This window comes from Salvelinus sp. IW2-2015, linkage group LG16, assembly GCF_002910315.2.
Source record: "Salvelinus sp. IW2-2015 linkage group LG16, ASM291031v2, whole genome shotgun sequence".
In the NCBI taxonomy this organism is placed as follows: Eukaryota; Metazoa; Chordata; class Actinopteri; order Salmoniformes; family Salmonidae; genus Salvelinus; species Salvelinus sp. IW2-2015.
The window spans coordinates 14231742-14252341 of NC_036856.1; the positions used below are offsets into that span (position 1 = coordinate 14231742).

General features: G+C 41.6%; 1 protein-coding gene across 4 annotated transcripts in view; it reads right to left on the reverse strand.

Annotated features, from left to right (window-relative positions):
• The window catches only part of LOC111976029 (CUGBP Elav-like family member 5), a 46431-nt gene extending 31579 nt beyond the window's left edge, over positions 1-14852 (reverse strand). For all 4 annotated transcript variants that reach the window (XM_024004745.2, XM_024004744.2, XM_024004743.2 and 1 more), the window contains exons 1-2: positions 14728-14852; positions 13390-13469 (exon numbers count right to left, since the gene is read on the reverse strand). In XM_024004745.2, the coding sequence (XP_023860513.1) occupies positions 13390-13469; positions 14728-14833 (186 nt within the window). In that variant the 5' untranslated portion in view covers positions 14834-14852. The remainder of the gene's footprint in view (positions 1-13389; positions 13470-14727) is intronic.
• Positions 14853-20600: the final 5748 nt, after the last annotated feature.

Here is a 20600-nt window from a genome sequence, read left to right on the forward strand (position 1 = left end):
AAAGGGAGTAAAACTGTGGGAATAAAATGGGCAGCTGTTCTTACACAGGAATATAGGAAAAAAAGGACTGGGATTCAAAGAGAAGAGAAGTCTGCTCCCTTTGCAGCCAGGGCCGGCTTGGTTCTTTTCCAAACCCGTGTGAATGGTCCAGATAAAGCTGCAAACGACGCTATATATTTCATATTGCCTTAACTCTACACATCTGTCTCCGCGCATTACCTCGCAATAAGGTAATAAGGTTGAATTATACTGCGCCTGCCGTCATCTTACATAAGCCGCTGCGACTCAAAAAACCTGTAATAGAACAAAGTGTCACATGGCGAGTGCCTTAGCGGTGTCCCTGTCTCTTTGGTTTAGTCAAACGGGGGCTTAGTCACTAGAACAAAGGTTCCTAGTTCCTACTCCACTCGCTCCAACAGGAATACACAGCTGTGTGGCTATTTCCAGATAATTGTTTAGTGAGTTCAGTGTTAAACTTTCTATTGTGTAGTTTCATGTCTCCATTATCATTATGATACACTGATTCCCATTCATCTGCACTAAGTAACCACCGTGAATGACTTAACACACACTGTATATTTAGTGCTTGGTTAGTAAAATAACAAATTAGTGTAATCCATTAGGCTCTGATTAGAATGTAAATTGCTTGAGAAGTGACACTAGGGYAAAATGACATCTTATAAGCAATAGAACAATATGAAGAAACTATAAAGTTAAACATAATTACGGCACATTGTTTAATGACGAGAAACATGGATATATCATCCATGTGAAGTAGCCTCCTAACATTAAACTATGCATGAGACATCTCATTTTATTACTGTGACACTGGCTGTCGTTCTATAAAAATGATATTTATAGTGTGTGTAAAGCGAGATCACACTTAGATATGGGCTTTGACTCTCTCCTCTTAGCATATCTCCCTGTCAGACACAGTGCCTTCAGAAAGTATTCACACCCCTTGACTTTTTCCACATTTTGTCATGTTACAGCCTAAATTTAAAATGTATTACATTGAGATTGTGTGTCACTGGCCTACACACAATGCCCCATAATGTCAAAGTGGAATTATGTTTTTGGAAATGTTTACAAATTCATTAAAAATGAAAAGCTGAAATGTCTTGAATCAATAAGTACTCAACCCTTTTGTTATGGCACGCCTAAATAAGTTTGGGAGTAAGAATGTGCTTAACAAGTCACATAATGCGTAGCATGGACTCACTCTTGGTGCAATAATAGTGTAGAACATGGTTTTTAATTGACTACCACATCTCTGTACCATAGAATTATCTGCAAGGTCCCTAAGTTGAGCAGTGAATTTCAAACACAGGTTCAACCACAAAGGCCAGGGAGGTTTTCCTATGGTTTGCAAACAAGGGCACCTATTGGTAGATGGGTAAAAAAAAGCAGACATTGAATATCCCTTTTAGCATGGTGAAGTTATTAATTTTACACTTTTGTTGGTGTATCAATAAACCTAGTCACTACAAAGATATAGGTGTCCTTCCTAACTCAGTTGACGGAGAGGAAGGAAACAGAGTTTAATGGCTGTGATCGGAGATAACTGAGGACGGATCAACAACATTGTAGTTACCCCACAATACTAACATAAATGACAGAGTGAAAAGAAGGAAACGTGTACAGAGTAAAAATATTCCAAAACATGCATCCTGTTTGCAATAAGGCACTAAAATAATAGATGGGGGAAAAAATGTGGCAAAGAAATTTACTTTTTATCCTGAATACAAAGCGTTAAGTTTGTGGCAAATCCAACACAACACACCACTGAGTACCACTCTTCATATTTTAAAGAATGATAGTGGCTGTATCATGTTACGTGTATGCTTGTCATCGTCAAGGACTAGGGAGCTTTTTAGGATAAAAAGAAACGGAATAGAGCTAAGCACAGGCAAAATCCTAGAGGAAAACCTGGATCTGTCTGCTTTCCAACAGACAATAACCTAAAATACAAGGCCAAATATACACTGGAGTTGGTTACCAAGAAGACAGTGAATGTTCCTGAGTGGCCTAGTTACAGTTTTGATTTAAATCGGCATGAGAATGTATGGCAAGACTTAAAAATGGCTGTCTAGCAATGATCAGCAACCAACTTGGCTTCACGAATTTGGGGCAAATATTGTACAATACAGGTGTGCAAAGCTCTTAGAGACATACCCAGAAAGACACAGCTATAACTGTTTCCAAAGGTGATTCTAACACGTATTGACATTACAGAGTATTTTGTGTAGATTGTTGACAATAAATGAAAATMAAATCCATTTTAATCCCACTTTGTAACACAACAAAGTCAAGGGGTATGAATCCTTTCTGAAGGCACTGTAACTACAATTACCAAATTACCAAACAACTACCTCTTCCCCTACTGTATTTATTTATTTATTTAGCTCCTTTGCACCCCAGTATTTCTASTTTGCACACTCATCTACTGTCAAATCTACCATTCCAGTGTTTTAATTGCTATATTGTATTTACTTCGCCACCATGGCCTATTTGTTGCCTTTACCTCCCTTATCTCACCTAATTTGCTCACATTGAATATAGACTTATTTTTCTACTGTATTATTGACTGTATGTTTGTTTTACTCCGTGTAACTCTGTGTTGTTATATGTGTCGAACTGCTTTGCTTTATCTTGGCCAGGTCGCAGTTGTAAATGAGAACTTGTTCTCAACTTGCCTACCTGGTTAAATAAAGGTGAAATAAATAAAATAAAAAATAAAAAACAATGTTTCCATCACAGTCTAAAGTGGAACCAATCCCTTCCTAAACTCAGGTGGAGATGAACCCGGCTCTCCGGCACTCTCCGGCACTCCTGACCCTCCTATTCTGTCCCGGGACTTCCCTCAGACACAGCCTTCCTGAATCCCAGCAATTTGCTTTACAGCTCCAGCGTTTACATTTTTAATTGTGTTGCATCCTCAGCCATGTGAGGTCTGCCGAGGCCCAGGCAGGAGGCGTGCGTGCTTGGAATGGAATTTAGAGCCTGTCAGGGTCTTACATCTGACCTGTCATCACCTCCCACCACCCTGCGCCACTCGTATTTATTTGGACAGTGAAGATGAAACTTATTTGGTTCTATACTCCAGCATTTTGGATTTGAGATCAAATGTTTCATATGAGGTGATAGTACAGCATTTCACCTTTTATTTGAGGGCATTTTATACATATCTGTTTCACCGTTTAGAAATTAAAGCACTTTATATATCTAGGCCGTCATTTGAAGGTGTTATAAGTATTATAGTGTATTACATTTAGTCAAAAGTTTAGTATTTGGTCCCATATTCCTAGCACGCAATGACTAGATCAAGCTTGTGACTCTACAAACTTGATGGATGTATTTGTTTGTGATTTATTTTATTTATTTAACCAGGCAAGTCAGTTAAGAACAAATCCTTATTTACAATGATGGCCTACCCCGGCCAAAACCCAACAACGCTGGGCCAATTGTGCACCGCCCTATGGGACTCCCAATCACAGCCGGTTKTGATACAGCCTGGAATTGAACCAGAGTCTGTAGTGACGCCTCTAGCACTGAGATGCAGTGCCTTAGACCGCTGCGCCACAACGAATGGTAAATAATGTATAATACTATTTTGGAGTCACTTCTCATGAGTAAGAAAGTTAGAGGCATAAATATCATACCCCCAAAACATGCTAACATCCCGTTATTCGTAATGGTGAGATGTGTTTTTGCTTTCATGTGCAGACTTAAAATTAAATGACTTGTCAGTCATTTAAGAAGCACTGTTTGGTAGAGTTATTTGATGTGCCATCCACTTAATTATTTTAACTTTTACATTTCAGATAATCTAAAGTAACATGGTTTGGTTTAGCTAATGAGAAGCAATGTTACATTTGTGGGCCAAACGCGTGAACTCTGGGTTTGTTGTGGCAAGGCACTTTTATGGGCACTTAAACTGGTGTTGCTGCTCGAGATGTGAAGGAAAGAGAGAAGGATGCTATTTGTTGAGTTGAAACGTTTACATCTGAGGAAATTATGAATTGCATTTAGCAAAGAGACTGTTGATTAATTTGATTTACCTGTTACAATTCTAGAGAAAGTCTAGTTATTAAACATCTATATAAAATTTATCTGAATTCGCCTGCTGTGGCCATCGTTGCTTCAACGGGAGCTAGCCTAGATTTCGTTGGATTGGGAGCTGCTTTCTTCCGAGACGAGTTGGGACTTCTTCCAAAGACACAGGACATCGTTTCAATCGCATGCAGGGCGTTTTCCGCCATGGATTACAAATAGGCATCGGCCCTGGAATTATTGTTTCAGGAGTTTGRTCCAGTACGGTAAGTAACATTGGGTTTCCATTCATTTGACTGGATCATTCATCATACCTTCAGCGCCAATATAGCTTGCTAAAATGAACAGTGTTCAATGATTGAGTTTTATAAGAGTGCGCTCGTAATGATAAAGTTATAGTGGGTCAAAGATCAACCCCCCAAGACATGCTAACTCCCCTGTTATTGGTAATGGTGAGAGGTTAGCATGTTTTGGGGGTATGATCTTTGACCCTCTGTAACTTTCTCTCTCATCATTATTCACGATTATTTCAGGATTATCTGCAACCCATGGTAGCATCCAGATMAATGTAGAAGTGTTTACAAGCATATTCCATTCTTATTTACAATAAAAGTAACTCCAAAATTACACAATACATTATCTACCATTAATTTCTGTTGGTCACAAAATGATCTGAAACAGAACCAATAAGAACTGAAAATGCATCRGACAAGTTTGTAGTCACAAGCTTGATGTGGACATTGTGTGCTAGGAATATGAGACCAAATATTACATTTTTGAATTTGTGCAGATAGCCTAGTGGTTAGAGCGTTGGGCCAGTTACTGAAAGGTTGGTGGATAAAATCCCTGAGCTGACAATGTAAAAATCTGTCGTTCTGCCCCTGAACAAGGCAGTTAACCCACTGTTCCCCGGTAGYCTGTCATTGTAAATATGTAAATAAGATTTTGTTCTTAACTGCCTTGCCTAGTTAAATAAAGGTTTAAAAAAAATCTTTAGGGATGTCAATTTTGACCCCCTACCTTTTTTGTTTAACAAGTAATACTTTTTTTCTCTGAGCAATTGTATTAGTATAAAATAATATAATTTCCCAATTGATTGAGTATACAATCTAGCTCAGTATTTGAATGATTTAATATGTGTAGTCATTATTGCTCATCTTTATCAAGGGTGGCAATAGTTTTGGACCACACTGCATCTTTAAGTAATATCCCTAGCCTCTCGTTTTTCCCCTAGCGAGTCAATATCTTAGAAGTTAAAATACTGAGATGTCCTTTTCACCATTATTTTAAAGCTGACTTATCCGAGTCTTTTGGTGAGAGGGTTACACTTATGACACCCTCAAATGTGGGGACTAGATGCATAAAGTGCATTCATTTCTAAACGGTAAAACCGATATGTACGAAAATACCCTCAAATAAAAGGTGACATTCTGTTCTGTTGCCTCATATATATATATATATATATATATATTAGAGGTCGACCTATTATGATTTTTTCAACGCCGATACCGATTTTTGGAGGACCAAAAAAAGCCGATACCGATTAATCGGACGATTTTTATATATATATATATATTTGTAATAATGACAATTACAACAATACTGAATGAACAATGAACACTTTTATTTTAACTTAATATAATACATAAATCAAATCTATTTAGTCTCAAATAAATAATGAAACATGTTCAATTTGGTTTAAATAATGCAAAAACACAGTGTTGGAGAAGAAAGTAAAAGTGCAATATGTGCCATGTAAAAAAGCTAAAGTTTAAATTCCTTGCTCAGAACATGAGAACATATGAAAGAAAGCTGGTGGTTCAATATTCCCAGTTATTCAATATTCCCAGTTATTCAATATTCCCAGTTATTCAATATTCCCAGTTATAGGTTGCAGTTATTATAGGAATTATGACGCGTCGACTATTTCTCTCTTTACCATTTGTATTTCATATACCTTTGACTATTGGATGTTCTTATAGGCACTATAGTATTGCCAGCCTAATCTCGGGAGTTGATAGGCTTGAAGTCATAAACAGCACTGTGCTTCAAGCATTGCGAAGAGCTGCTGGCAAACACAGGAAAGTGCTGTTTGAATGAATGCTTACGAGCCTGCTGCTGCCTACCACCGCTCAGTCAGACTGTTCTATCAAATCATAGACTTAATTATAACATAATAAACACAGAAATACGAGCCTTTGGTCATTAATATGGTAAAATCCGGAAACTATCATTTCGAAAACAAAACGTTTATTCTTTCAGTGAAATACCGTTCTGTATTTTATTGAACGGGTGGCAGCCCTAAGTCTAAATATTGATGTTACATTGAAGGTTGTGCACGGTTATGTCATAATTATGTATAATTGTCTTCACACAGTCCGCAACAACCCAGGCGGCCCAAACTGTTGCATATACCCTGACTCTGCTTGCACTGAACGCAAGAGTAGTGACACAATTTCCCTAGTTAATATTGCCTGCTAACATGAATTTCTTTTAACTAATTATGCAGGTTTAAAAAAATATATACTTCTGTGTATTGATTTTAAGAAAGGCATTATGGTTAGGTACATTTGTGCAAACAGTGTGCTTTTTTCGCGAATGCGCTTTTGTTAAATCATCACCCGTTTGGCGAAGTTGAAGTAGGCTGTGATTCGACGATAAATAAACAGGCACCGCATTGATTATATGCAACGCAGGACAKGCTAGATAAACTAGTAATATCATCAACCATGTGTAGTTAACTAGTGATTATGTGAAGATTGATTGTTTTTTATAAGATAAGTTTAATACTAGCTAGCAACTTACCTTGGCTCATTGCAGCCACAAGGTCCTTTTGACGCTGCACTCGTGTAAGGTGGTCAGCCTGCCACGCAGTTTCCTTGTGGATTGCAATGTAATCAGCCATAATCGGCATCCAAAAAGGCCGATTACCGATTGTTATGAAAACTTGAAATTGGCCTTAATACGATTAATCGGTCGACCTCTAATATATATAACATTTGATTTTAAATCCAAAATGTTAAACTTTTGAGCCAAATTAAAGTTTTAGCTTCACTAGTGTTAGGATTTATGTTTATGCACTATAGCCTGTTAGCATATTGTTTGAAGATGAATATTGTTTTGTTACACACACACAKAAACAATACAGAGGGGTGTGTGTGTGTGTGTAGGTGTAAGGACTGACCAACACAGGCAATAAAAGCTGTGGACAGTCTGGAGAGGGGAGGGGTGCATCTCTCTAGGCCAACCAGGAGGTTAGAATACTGGACAATACCATATTAGGAACTGTTTCAGTGTAGAATCGACAGACACAAGACGGATCTAATCTACCCAGCAACCAGATGTGGACAAAAGGAACGCGCCAAGGGGCTTGGACCAATCCGAGGGCCAGCAAAGGCGGGGCAAAGTCTAAACCGCGCCCAGCCTCTACTGTGATAGGCCAACAGACGCGTTGGAACTACGTCATCARGGTATAAGAACAGCTGTTTACGTACTTCCTGCAGTTCCCTGTGTACCCTGCGTGGTGATGCAGCGAACCCTTATATACGAAAATTGCATTTGCCATTCATTGTTTGCGGTAATTAAACCTAATTAAAGAAAGTTAGCAGACCTTGCTTTTRATTTATCCTGACACCGGATGTCTTACACGCAGCGTTCACACTAGTTGGTTTCCATCCAATTTGCGACAGATTTTCATGCCAATATAAAAAATAAAATAAAAAATTCCCACCAAACTGATGTATTACTGATAACAGGCTGTGCACGATGATGTAGTGCACATAAAAATAACTTTTGCGGTTAAAATCCCATGTACCGAATGAAAAATACAAGTTAAATGGGTTTCCATTTTCAACTCTGTTTATTGGAAAGGAGCATCAAGCTGATCACCGTGTACTTTCACCACCCTGTGATGTTCATCATCATTTATTTCATTTGTAGCCTAATAAACTGCATGGTTTCCCGAGTCGTAGTGGGAGGTCCACCTAACATATCATTGCGTGACTCCAAGTTTACTTCGATATGATGGTTATTATATCAATATTTGCACATAAAGACATTTCCACTGCCATTTCTCGCATAATTAATTTTCCCGATACAAAAAGATCCCACCATGTCTAACGAACAAATTGTCTGTCGGCATTTATACAATTGTAATGGGATTTCCTGTTTCCATCAGCCCATGCGTCAGGTAATTCATCCGCATTAAATAGTTGGAAGGAAACCATTCTGTCTCGCATTCATATGCTCAAACAGTAACAGCACATACACACGCTCATTACCATGCACAAACACATACAGAAGAGACCACATACAATCACACAATCTGAACCTCAAATCCACACACATTTTATCACTCAGGTCCCTCCCACACACATACAGTATACATAGACACACATTCACAACCCCCCAACATCCTCCGAGCTGGAAAATAAGATCAGTCAGTGAGCCTTTGACCCTTGCTCATGGCTGTATGAGCATGTGATTGAGAGGAGTGTGTGTGTGTGTGTGTGTGTGTGTGTGTGTGTGTGTGTGTGTGTGTGTGGTGTGTGTGTGTGTGTGTGTGTGGTGTGTGTGTGTGTGTGTGTGTGTGCGTGCGTGCGTGCGTGCGTGCGTGCGTGCGTGCGTGCGTGCGTGCGTGCGTGCGTGCGTGCGTGCGTGCGTGCGTGCGTGCGTGTGTGTGTGAGAGAGAGAGAGAGACTTGGGGGATCTGATGTTAATCTATTAAGAAGCTGTTAGTTATAGTTTTTATATTCAGTGCACTCCAAAACCTCAGCTAGGCTCTCGGCTGGAAATGATCCATAGCCATCTCTTTTCCTAGACTGATCACTTGGAATAGCTTGTAAATGCTGCACACTCATTTGTTTTAACAGTTACTCATTTATATAGACCCTACATGTGGAGAATTTTCTAATAGAAAGAATAGGGTCATTCATGACATGGAACAGTAGACGATTAGGGCCTGGAAGAAACTGTATAGATGCACTGTTAGTCCTTTAACAGTGCTGTTCCATTTTCAGTGCGGTGCTGTAGATGCAGATCCTGGGTAATTCAGGCCTGTCCTCTGAGTATCCCAGGCCCAGCTCAAGGCCTAATGGTGCTCTGTCTTTCTGTCTGTCAGTCTAATCCTGGCGAGACGGAGCGTCCGGGGCCGACCCACGCTCATCCAAACCCCCGACACAGGAGATGAGATGCTGATAAGATTTCTATAATCAATTTAGCCGACCAGGAGGGGATCAATCCTGTCCATTTGCCTCCTCACTCGCTTTTCCATCTCTCCTTCATTTCTGTCTCTTCCCTTCCGCTCTTCTTCCCATCTCCCAACCGCCTCTCCCCCTCCTTATACACAAATGAATAATTCAGCAGCCGATGTGGTGAAAGGTGAAGTAAACAAGTCTATTGCCTAATATCCCGGGAGGCCGGGAAAGAGAGAAGAGTGAGGGGAGAGCGGGGGAAACGCTGTGGCTGTCCAATACCACAGGCTGGACCTTGTGTGCTCTCTGCTCTATCTCCAGCCTATCCTCGTGTCCCAGAGTCATTTGCACTTATATTGACCTCAAGGTTGCACCAAAACTAATGACACAGTCAGCTAGTCCGACGCTCTCTTTATCCACGCGCTGTGCGACCATAAATAATAACATAAAATGGTGTAACGCCACAGTGGTGAGAGAGTTCAGGGTCCTGCTCCACATCTGAACTTTCTCCAACAAAGAGAGAGTTAAGGCAGAGGGTACTTCAAACCACTGAATAATATGTAGTGTGCAGAATAACTCTATAATGCAGGTTTAGTGTGCACAGTAAGTGCCTTTTTGTTTTTATACAACAAGGGTTTAGAGGGGCCTCCCTAAACATGAGCCACATACAAATAGGCACACCTACCAGTAATACAGTAGTGACTGCTATGATTACTGTATTTGTTCAAGGGTCAAATGCAAAAATTGCTAAATGTTTTGAACAATTGTTCAACCCATTATCATTCAATGAGAAGAAAATCATTGTTGATAAGTAGGCGGGGCAAACCTGTTTTGGTGATTTCTGGAATATCTTAAATACAATATCTTAAATACATCTCTGCACGTTTTGACTCATTCAGCAGTTTTTACCTTATTAAGTACAGTACCATTGGAACTGATTGTTGAAAGTTACATTTATATTCCTAAAACCTAAGTTGAAAATAATGCTGTTGCTGCTTCCTGTTGACAAGACATATTGATAAATAGCCCAATATCAAAACAAAGTTTTAAAGTGTCCAAATCAATAACCAATATGCAGAAATAGTTTGTGATATATTGAAAACCTAAAAATAAAATGTACTATCTACACATACATGTGCAACAATGGTAATCATGCTACTTTAAACGAGCACCTTATACCTTAAGTGGCAATAAATCACTCATTGATAAAGGGGGGTGATATGTGCTTTTGAAACTAAAAAACAGATACATTTTCACATCACTAGTTAGAGGACCACCTGCAGAACACAGTCAGCTACATTTTGGAATGTTGCATTTTGATACGGGGTCACCAAAACAGAAAGAGAAACGTAACATTGTTTTGTCAATCACTCCTATCGATTATCACGTTGAAATCAAATACCTAAAAAAAAAACACTCGGAATAGAGTACAATTTGTAGAAGATCAATCAATAGAGCAGGGGGCAAACGTTTGGGGGCGTAGTGCTGTTTCAAATAACACTAATTCAAAGGCCCCACGGAAACTTGGAATAACCTATACATGGTTGGTTAGATGAGAACTTGTAAAGGCTTTTATCTATATTTTGGATTTGCGGATTTTGATTTTGTGAGTCTGCCATCACGGAAAAGGGAACAAGCCACTTTCTGTGGCTTCAACGAATCACGACCCGCCATAGGATGGCAACAGTGACAACGGTTGACCGCTATTGAAGTAATAGTTTAACTTTCAAATCCGTGTATTGGTGTGTGGCCAGCGACTTTTTAGAGACCGCCCCGAATTAGCCGTGCCATTTGAGAAAGAAAAATGATAGTCCTACCACCCCCAGTGCGTATGACAAAATCAACAGTACAAAACCAAAGATATTGATCTGTTTTAAGCAATTGATCTTGTCATCAAATTGACAATAAACATCACCAATCTGAGGTAAAAAGGATGTGTAATTACCACCAATTCAATGTGGTCAAAACATCAGCTTGTGTAATGTAGAAACATATACTGTCCACATCATGGAAAGTAGCATAATATACATTAATTAGATATGGCTACGGTTGCAAAGCTACCGGTAATTTACAAAAGTTACCAGAATCTTCTGTAATTTTGGTAAAACATCCATGAGTTTCTAGTAGATGGTTCAATAGCCTAATTAATTTAAAAAAAGCATCTTATATTCAATTACCTCAACTTTTCTTTCAAATCTGCCACCAGTTTGGTGGCAGATACATAGACATAGACACAGATACATAGACATAGTAAAATAAATATAATGATATTAAATGCTGAAACCTTCATATTAAACACCAATGGTATTCAGTAAGATGGTTTAAATTTAGGACAATGTTTTACAGCTTTGTTCTTCTTTTTTTTTATTTTAAAATCATCAGAGATAATGACAGACACCTGTGATAATCTGAAGTATCCAAAAGGGCCAGTAGATGTCTTAAATCTGGTAGTTTACTGGTCAATTTAGAAAGTTGCAACCTTAGATATGGCTAAACAATTCAATATCTTACTTTAGAATGATAGTAAATTAAACACAGCTTTACACTGAGAGTACAAAACATTAGGAACACCTTCCTAATATTGAGTTGCACCCCTTTTGCCTTCGGAGCAGCCTCAATTCATCGAGGCATGGTCTCTACAAGGTATAGAAAAGCGTTCCACAGGGATGCTGGCCTATGTTGACTCCAATACTTCCAAAGGTTGTGTAAAGTTTGCTGGTAGTGGATATCTACTCTGAATAGCTTGTTCCATCTCACCCCACAGATGCTCAGTTGGATTGAGATATGGTGACTGCGCAGGCCACTGCAGTAAGCTGAATTCACTGTCATGGTCTTGAAACCATTCCTGGACAATCCTAGCTTTGTGGCATGGTGCATTATCTTGCAGAAAAAAATCTATTCGCAGATGGATACACTGCTGCCATGAAGGCATGCACCTGATTGGCAATGCTGTTCAGATATCCTGTGGCATTCAAACGTAGCTCCACTTTTATCAAGGGGCCCAATGTGTGCCATGAAAACACACCTAACACCACCACCAGCCTGCGATGTTGACACACGGCATGATGGATACATGTACTCATGGATTTCTCAATACCCTAGTCCTCCCATCAGCGTGAAACCGAAGGAGCCGGTATTCATCAGACCAGGCCATGTTTTTCCAGTTCTCCGGTGTCCAGTGTTTTCATTCCTTAGCCCACTGCAACCGCAGTTTCTTGTTTTTTGCTGAAAGAAGTGGAACTCTGTAAGGTCGTCGCCATACCCCATTCGTGTCAAGGTACGACGAGTTGTACATTCTTTTGTGGGTCTTTGGGCACCAATGTTGTACTGGACTGTCAGTTGACTAACTATAGACTGTCTGTTGCTCTGCACAATTCGGGTCAGCCTCCTTTGTCCTCTTCCACAATGACCTGTTTTCAGCCGTCGGCTGGATGTCCTTTGGTGGACCATTCTTGATACACACGGGAAACTGTTGAGCGTGAAAAACCCAGCAGCACTGATACACTCAAACCGGTGCGCCTGGCACCTACTACCATACCCCCGTTCAAAGGCATAAATCTTTTGTCTTGCCCATTCACCCTCTGAATGGCACACATACACAATCCATGTCTCAATTGTCTCATGGCTTAAAAATCCTTCTTTAACCTGTCTCCTCCCCTTCATCTACAGTAATTGAAGTGGATTTAACAGGTGACATCAATAAGGGATCATAGATTTCACCTGGATTCACCTGGTCAGTCTGTCATAGAAAATGTTTTGTACACTCAGTGTATATTTCTCACTAGTTTAACCATTTAGAGATTTTTTTTTTAAATGCTCCAAGGCCCAATTTAACCAGTTGCTCTAGACTAGAGCGACCATAGGATCTGAGCAGCAGGCTGAATGTTTGACGTCCCTACAAAAAGTACCAATCCCTTTCATTCTAAAGAAAGAAGGTTTGTGGTTGTACCCGTTTGCTCGTTAAAGCTGTAATATTCATGAGGACGGTTGCAGATTGTCGGTCAATAAAAACTAGGTTGAAAGAGTCTTTGCCGCCCTGCAAGGCCTTGATCAGTAGAATCGAAAGTAAAGTTGCTGTTGCTGTTTGTACGTGTTGTGCATGTTGCATATTGTTGTGTGGAACAAAGGCAGGAAGTGTACTCACTGGCATGGTCTGGCTGCCATGAAGGGCACTGATTGCAGACTGGGCCTCAGCATGTGTGGAGAACTTTACAAAGGCACAGCCTGAAAAAAAGTGCGCGCACACACACGCACGCACGCACACGCACGCACACGCACGCACACGCACGCACACGCACACGCACAAACAGGGAAGGAGAAAGAGGCAGGGTGCCTTTATTAAACACTGTGAAGAGAAGCACGCCAAAACATTTCAAGGAGGCACAGAGAAACTCCCATTGCACAGCAGGCTGCTCCTCTCCAGTCTGCTCAAGCTGCAGGCTCTTGTACAGATTGCACTGATGAAGCAGAAAAGCATGCTATTTAGCACCACATGCCTGTCTGTGCATATTAAATATAGACCCAGTGAAATACATATTGTCTTAAGTCGTCATTATGCATTAGTCTACAGTTCCTCGAAAGAAGCCAAACATGTTTGAGGGACTAGTGCTGGTTTTATCAGGACCTGCAGCTAGAGAAGGTATAACTAGAGAAGGTATAACTAGAGAAGTACTGGATCTTCAAGTGTGGCCTTAGCAAAAGCTCAACTCCTATCAACCTCTGGCCAATATACACAAAATAGACCTGACAATATATGAATAAATATGTACATTATAAGGGTTAGTTGACAGACCAGTATCCATAAACATCTGTAAATTCAATCGTATTTGTAAAGAAGTGCATTATCTGACTTATGACTCCGGACATTTTGAGTGATTCAGCTGTAGGCCAATGTGGGCCTAGATTCACATAACCCAAACAGAGTATAGCGGAGACAAAATGAAACGTCCCCTAGCTGCCCCAATGTCCTGTCTTCTTGTAAAGAACACCGCAATTGTTTTGACATCCGCCATTTCCTTTTTACTTCTGCATGACTGTCAAGTCAGAATGAAAGGGCCTCTACTTTGGAGATAATTCCACAACAGTTTTCATAAACACTGGCCTCGGACTATGTTTTAGAGACATGAAGAACCAGGGCTCCCACTGCTGTTTACTGCATGTCAGAAGGTATTGGTGTCTGGGTGGGCAGACCACGGGTGGGCAGACCATGGGGCCTAGAGTACAGTGCATCAGTTAGGCCTAATGATTGTACATCTATGGGAATGTTTCACTTGCAGGCCTACCATAACCTGGATGAATAATATAAGCCATGATGACTCCTATAAAGAAACCCATTGTTGATTGTTTTTTCACTACTGAAAAACTAAAAGAAAACATGCCCATTATGAATATGTGATTTCTCAGCTGAAACACCTTAAGGGTCAAAGTCAATTACCTAGAATCTTAGAAAATGTCAGAGGTACTATATATAATTGGTTCCTACCTTTGCTGTTTCCGTCAGGACCTCTTAGGACGGTGCACTCCTCGATGACTCCGTAGGGCTCAAAGAGGCGGTACACATCCTCCTCAGTCTGTTGTTTGTTTAGCATCCCCACAAACAGCTTCCTGTCTTCTGGAACAAAGAGATAAGCAAATTAAGGGTTACATTAAATCTCTGACCTTTCAATGCGACCAGTCTAAATGAGCATTACAAGAAAAATGTCATTACCCTAGCTATCCCGATGTAGGGTCTGCTCACTGTGCTCAGTGGCAAATGAAGACGGGGCAATGTATTTGTCTGCCCCATTCAGCTCTGTGAGTTGAGTCATAGTGTATTGTTCCTGTGCCAAGTCTGCTCATTTTAATTTTGACGATAATTGGGTTTGCTCACATATTTAGGCCCAGGGTAGGCCTGGGGTTCTGTCAGAGAACGGCCATGACCCTACCCTGGGGGAATGGAGGGAGGAAGCAGCAGGCTGATGAAACAGAGTTGGTCCTTCAGATACACCAGGAGCRCCAGCCAGTTCTTCTATAGGTCCTGCTTCTGCCTGCTATACTGCTGACTTACAATATTAGTGAATACAGGCTATTTGTTTCTCAATCTCCATATCTCTCTGCCTCAAATACTTAATTGCTGCTGATCCAGTGTATTGGCAAAGAAGTAATATTCCAGAGCTCTTTAATGAACAATGGCACGTCTCTCCAGACGGAGAAGGCTGAGGAGAATAATGCTGTTTTATCAATATGTATTGTACTATTGAGTCCTGTTAACCCATAAGAGTCTAAGCCCTGTCTAAGCTATATGGCATTTTTTTGAAAGGATCATTTAGTTACTTGATTAAAAATGTTAAGACCCCTTGAAGTATCCCCCCAAAATAATTTAAAAGTATTAGATATTGCATTTTTTTGGCCCTACTGCTATTAGCCCACACAAATGCGTTGAAAAACAGATTAACTACATGAAACAACAGATAGTCAAAAGGAAGTTTGCTCTGAAGTGTCTGTCCTATATCTGAGAGATATAATTAGTATATATATTTTTTTAACATATATTTAACCCCTTATTTTTATTATCTCCATATACTGTAATCTTCCATAATTCTTTTGAACTGGTACCAGGGGACCTTCAGACGAGTCTTGTAAGGCCTGTGGGCATCCTAGAGCGAAACAACTGCCGGAAGTGTTCGTGAGAGTCTCACCTTTGCACAAAGGGGTCATATTAGTGTGTAGCTACAGTGTTCGGACACAAGTTGGCAGATCGGCTGTACCGACTTCAGAAGAGCGTCTCATCTTTCCATAGAGGGGTCAAACCGTTTAGACAATTTAGTGAGAAGACCGATTTTCGGAACGTCTAATGTTCTGACAAACACCACTCTAGCTCTGTCACCTTTCACCTTTCACCTTTCACCGCAGAAGTAGGCGGATGCGGTGGATTGAGACGCATCCAATGCAAAAACAACTCTGGCTTAAACTGACAGATATTTCTGGGGATGTTTGTATTATCCTAATTAGATTTCCATGGGGGAGCAGACATCAACCTTAGGCGGTTTTAAATGCAGGGGGACTTGGTCTATACCTTGACCTGACATGCAGTGTTTACTGAGATTCTGCTCCTATGATTAATGCTATGCTCACTGAGTCCAACTGGCAGCAACACTACTCCCAAACATCCCCTTTACAGATTTTCTATAACTTCTAGTGCACCTATGTAACAAAGGAAAACAAAGACAGAAGAGTAATCCAGGGCCAGACTCTGGGCTTTGGAGGTCAACATCATTCCCAGTCTGTGGTAATGCAGTGTGTCAGGGTGACCTTTCTGGCCATGAGAGAGAGACTCAGACTGTGTGTTGTTGTGCTGTGGCGTGCCCTGACCAAGGCAGGACCCACTGATATCCAGATTCTCCCTCTAGCAGCCAGCCAAGGCCCTTGCAGCCTCAGCTGCCACGGTCGCTGCCACAGCCAGGGCCCCGGCTGACTCCCTCACTCAGCCTGGCCAATGACGCACCTTTAAAGTAATCAACAGTGTCAGAGCGCGTGCTGTCTAGGGAGGAGTGGCCGTCGTACTGCACTCTTTATTGTTAGTGGCAGGATCAGAGGGTATGTATCAAAATGGAAGCGATTCAATGTGACATCTGTCATGGTGGATTGGAGAGCATTTATCTGCAAAAGAGAAAGCCCTGAACTGGAAAATAAAAGGCCAAGACGCTTCTTCCTGTTGTTTGGGGCGGAATATGAATTTGGAGGTGGGGTGGGTTTGAGGGGGATTAAATTCTTTGCACCCACTCCTTCAGCCACTCGCACATGCATAAGTGTGCATGTACACACACAGACATACGCCTTTGCCTTTCCCCTCTCCTCCATTGCGCCCTTCCAGGACCATAACTCCTACAGCATCGTCCCCTCTATGGATGATGGGAATGTGACAAGGCAGGATTAATGTATGCAGCTGACCTATATGAATTTCATATGTTCCGTACTATGCCATTCAAGCCATGAACAGACCTCCTGTGGCACGCCTCAAAATACGACATTGAAACTGTCCCATCGCTGATAGACTGCTCAATAGCAAATTACCTAGAGCTGAATGGAATAATATTTTTGGGACTCAGAGCACATCAGGAATAGACCCATATATCAGATCAGATCTGTGTGTAACANCACACACACACACACACACACACACACCTTTGCCTTTCCCCTTTCCTCCATGGCGCCCTCATAACTTCCAGGTCTATAACTCTTACAGCAACCCACCCTCTATGGATGATGGGAATGTGACAAGGCAGGATTAATGTATGCAGCTGACCTATATGAATTTCATATGTTCCGCACTATGCCGTTTATGCTATGAACAGACCTCCTGTGGCACGTCTTAAAATACGACATTGCAACTGTGCCATCGCTGATAAATTGCTCACTGGGAAATCACCTAGAGCTGACTGGAATAATATTTATTGGACTCAGAGCACGTCAGGAACAGACCTATATATCAGATAAGGTCCTTGTGTAACACTGGTTGGTTTACAGAGGGCAACAAAAGGCCCGCTAACAATTGGAGTCCTATTGTGGGCTGTTAGCTTTTSACTGTACTCCATCACAAATCCCACTGGACTGTCCTCATGTGGACATTCAGAGACTGGCATAAGTAATGTGATGGAATATGAATGAGTCCAGTGCCACTGTATTTAGAGTTGGCACAAGTTCTTCAGGTCCTGCTGAGAGATGGAGAGAGCATGTTCTACTCCTGAGTGAGTGGGCTTCAAAAACAACCTAACAACACATGAAAATACATCATCATCACCTATTCTTCCAGCCATGATGCTCTGGAGTAAAACGGCACCTTGGGACTTGAGCTGTTGTTCATCTAGCTACAACACACAGCGAGGAACATTATCTTGTTTATCTACAGTAGGCTATGAACTCACATGTACGCACATCACACACACACACACACACGTGCACACTCATGCTGTCACACAGGCAGATAAATTATTCACCACTTTAGGGAAAGCCCTGATTAATGATAGGCTCTCTGAGATGCTGTTGTTAAATCTTTAAATAAGAGGCAGTGCTAATGTTGCTATTTAAAAATCTCTCCAGCCGGCCTCCCGAGTGGCGCAGTGGTCTAAGGTATTACATCTCAGTGCTGAGGCTCCACTACAGCCTGGGGTTCAATCCCAGGCTGTGTCACAGCCGGCCGTGACCGAGAGCCCCATAMGGTGGCGCACAATTGGCCCAGTGCCGTTCCGGGTTAAGGGAGGGTTTGGCCGGGGGGCTTTCCTTGGCTCATTGCGCTCTAGCGACTCCTTGTGGTGGGCCGGGCGACTGCAAGTAGACTGGTGCGACTGGCTTCCGGGTTAAGCCTCATGTCCACCAGATGCGTCAAACTCATTCCGTGCATTCCGGCGGAAGCCATTCACTGTCAGTGGAGCAGTCCGCAACTCTACGTGGGGGTGCCGCACTAGGCTGTGGTGMGTTGTTGTGCGTCGCTTTAGCATGCGGTTGTACAAACAGAAGCACACACATAGACTCCAACTAGCTTGCTTTTAGCTAGTTGAAAAGCGAAGGACATGTGTATGGAAAATGCAGCCTAGACACCTGGCCAAACCAAACACCTTATACATCTGGTGGACATCGGGCATTAAGTGAGCAGTGTGTTAAGAAGCAGTGCGGCTTGGCGGGTCATGTTTCGGAGGACGCATGTCTCGACCTTCGCCTCTCCCGAGCCCGTTGCTGAGTTGCAGCGATGAGACAAGATCGTAACTAACAATTTGGATATCACGAAATTGGGGAGAATTTTTGGGGTAAAATTAAATGTCCCAGTGCTTAGGACTTTTTAAAAACTGTATCGACTGGCTGTTAATGCAGCTTTGTGGATTAGTGCAGTCTCACAGCGGGGTGCCAGGAACACACTGCTACTGGTTACTGCCGCTCCACAAATAACTATTAAGGCTGTTGTTTTTGCCCAATTAACTGGTCGTCCACATGACCATGAACACAGCGGAGACCAGATTCACCTGCAGCCCATTTATACTGTAGCCTAACACTAAACCAATACAGCTCTTATACACAATCCACCAACACAGTTCCTATACCTCTGCATAATCAATAGGAGAGAGATTTAGATGCAAAAATATCTACATTTGCATCTCATAGAATCACAATTAGTCATTTAGATGCGGCACGTGACGTGTTACAGCGACAGCTCCTCCTAACCACCCACAACTCCGTCCTGAAAGTTACACCCATCGTGTTGAATCTGGCCTGAGCTGATAAGCAACGGTTTGTTGCATTGTAAATTAAAGCATGGAATAATGATTGGGGAATGTGCTGCCTGGTTCTATATCCTGAAGGTTACTGGGCCCATCTGAGATTTCTAATCAATAAGTGTGTTTTCATATGAATTTGAAATCAAATTCAAATTAACATTTGGTTTATCTGAAAAGTATGATTTCATCTCCTCACCCAATTCATTGTAATTGTAATCCAATGATTTATTTTCAACACTGATACAACCATTAATCATGCTACAGTCTTCAGATACAGTATATCTTTTTTACTATGATTCTTTTTGTAGCTGTGCATACTGCATATTCCCATTGAACGTTTCAAGGTTCCCATCTTGCATACATTAGAGATTTTGCAGTCAGGTCTACCATGTCTACACCGTACTACAGTGTGTCTGCTGATTACATTCCTAGGGCTATAGCTGCTTGGGGTTTTGACAGTGGAATGGATAAGAAGACTTCCAGTGAATAGTGATAGGATGGGTTTCAGAATTTTGGCACTGCTGCAAGCTCCAGGAGAAAGCCCTCACGAGGGGTATGGTAAAAACGTCCGGGCCCATGTTGGCTTGCATAAGAACCTGCAGCCCTCGATAAGCCAGGATGGATGAAATAAAGAGAGAGAGAGAGAGGTTTGTAATGAGGGCGGTACTGAATCATGTTCACTTCCTCTGTGTTTCTACTGTGTGTGTGTGTGTGTGTGTGTGTGTGTGTGTGTGTGTGTGTGTGTGTGTGTGTGTGTGTGTGTGTGTGTGTGTTGTGTGTGTGTGTGTGTGTGTGTGTGTGTGTGTGTGTGTACAGAGAGAGAGAGATGCTGAGGAGAAACGGATTGAGAGAAAGAGTGAAGAGAGAGTACTGTATGTGTTACAGACGAGAAAGCTTTGTCAGAGAGATGGGTGGGTTACTATGACAACTACTTATACAGTGGCCTGTCAGTTATGTTTCATTGGAGTTTGGAGAGGATAAGCGGGGGAGAGGAGGAGCGGAAGGAGAGGAGGTAGAAGAGGAGAGAAGGGGAGTGGGGGGGTTGGAGTGGGGGTCATTCCTCTATCTGCCTGCTGAGTTGGAGTGTAAATTCGCCTGTCAGCCACAC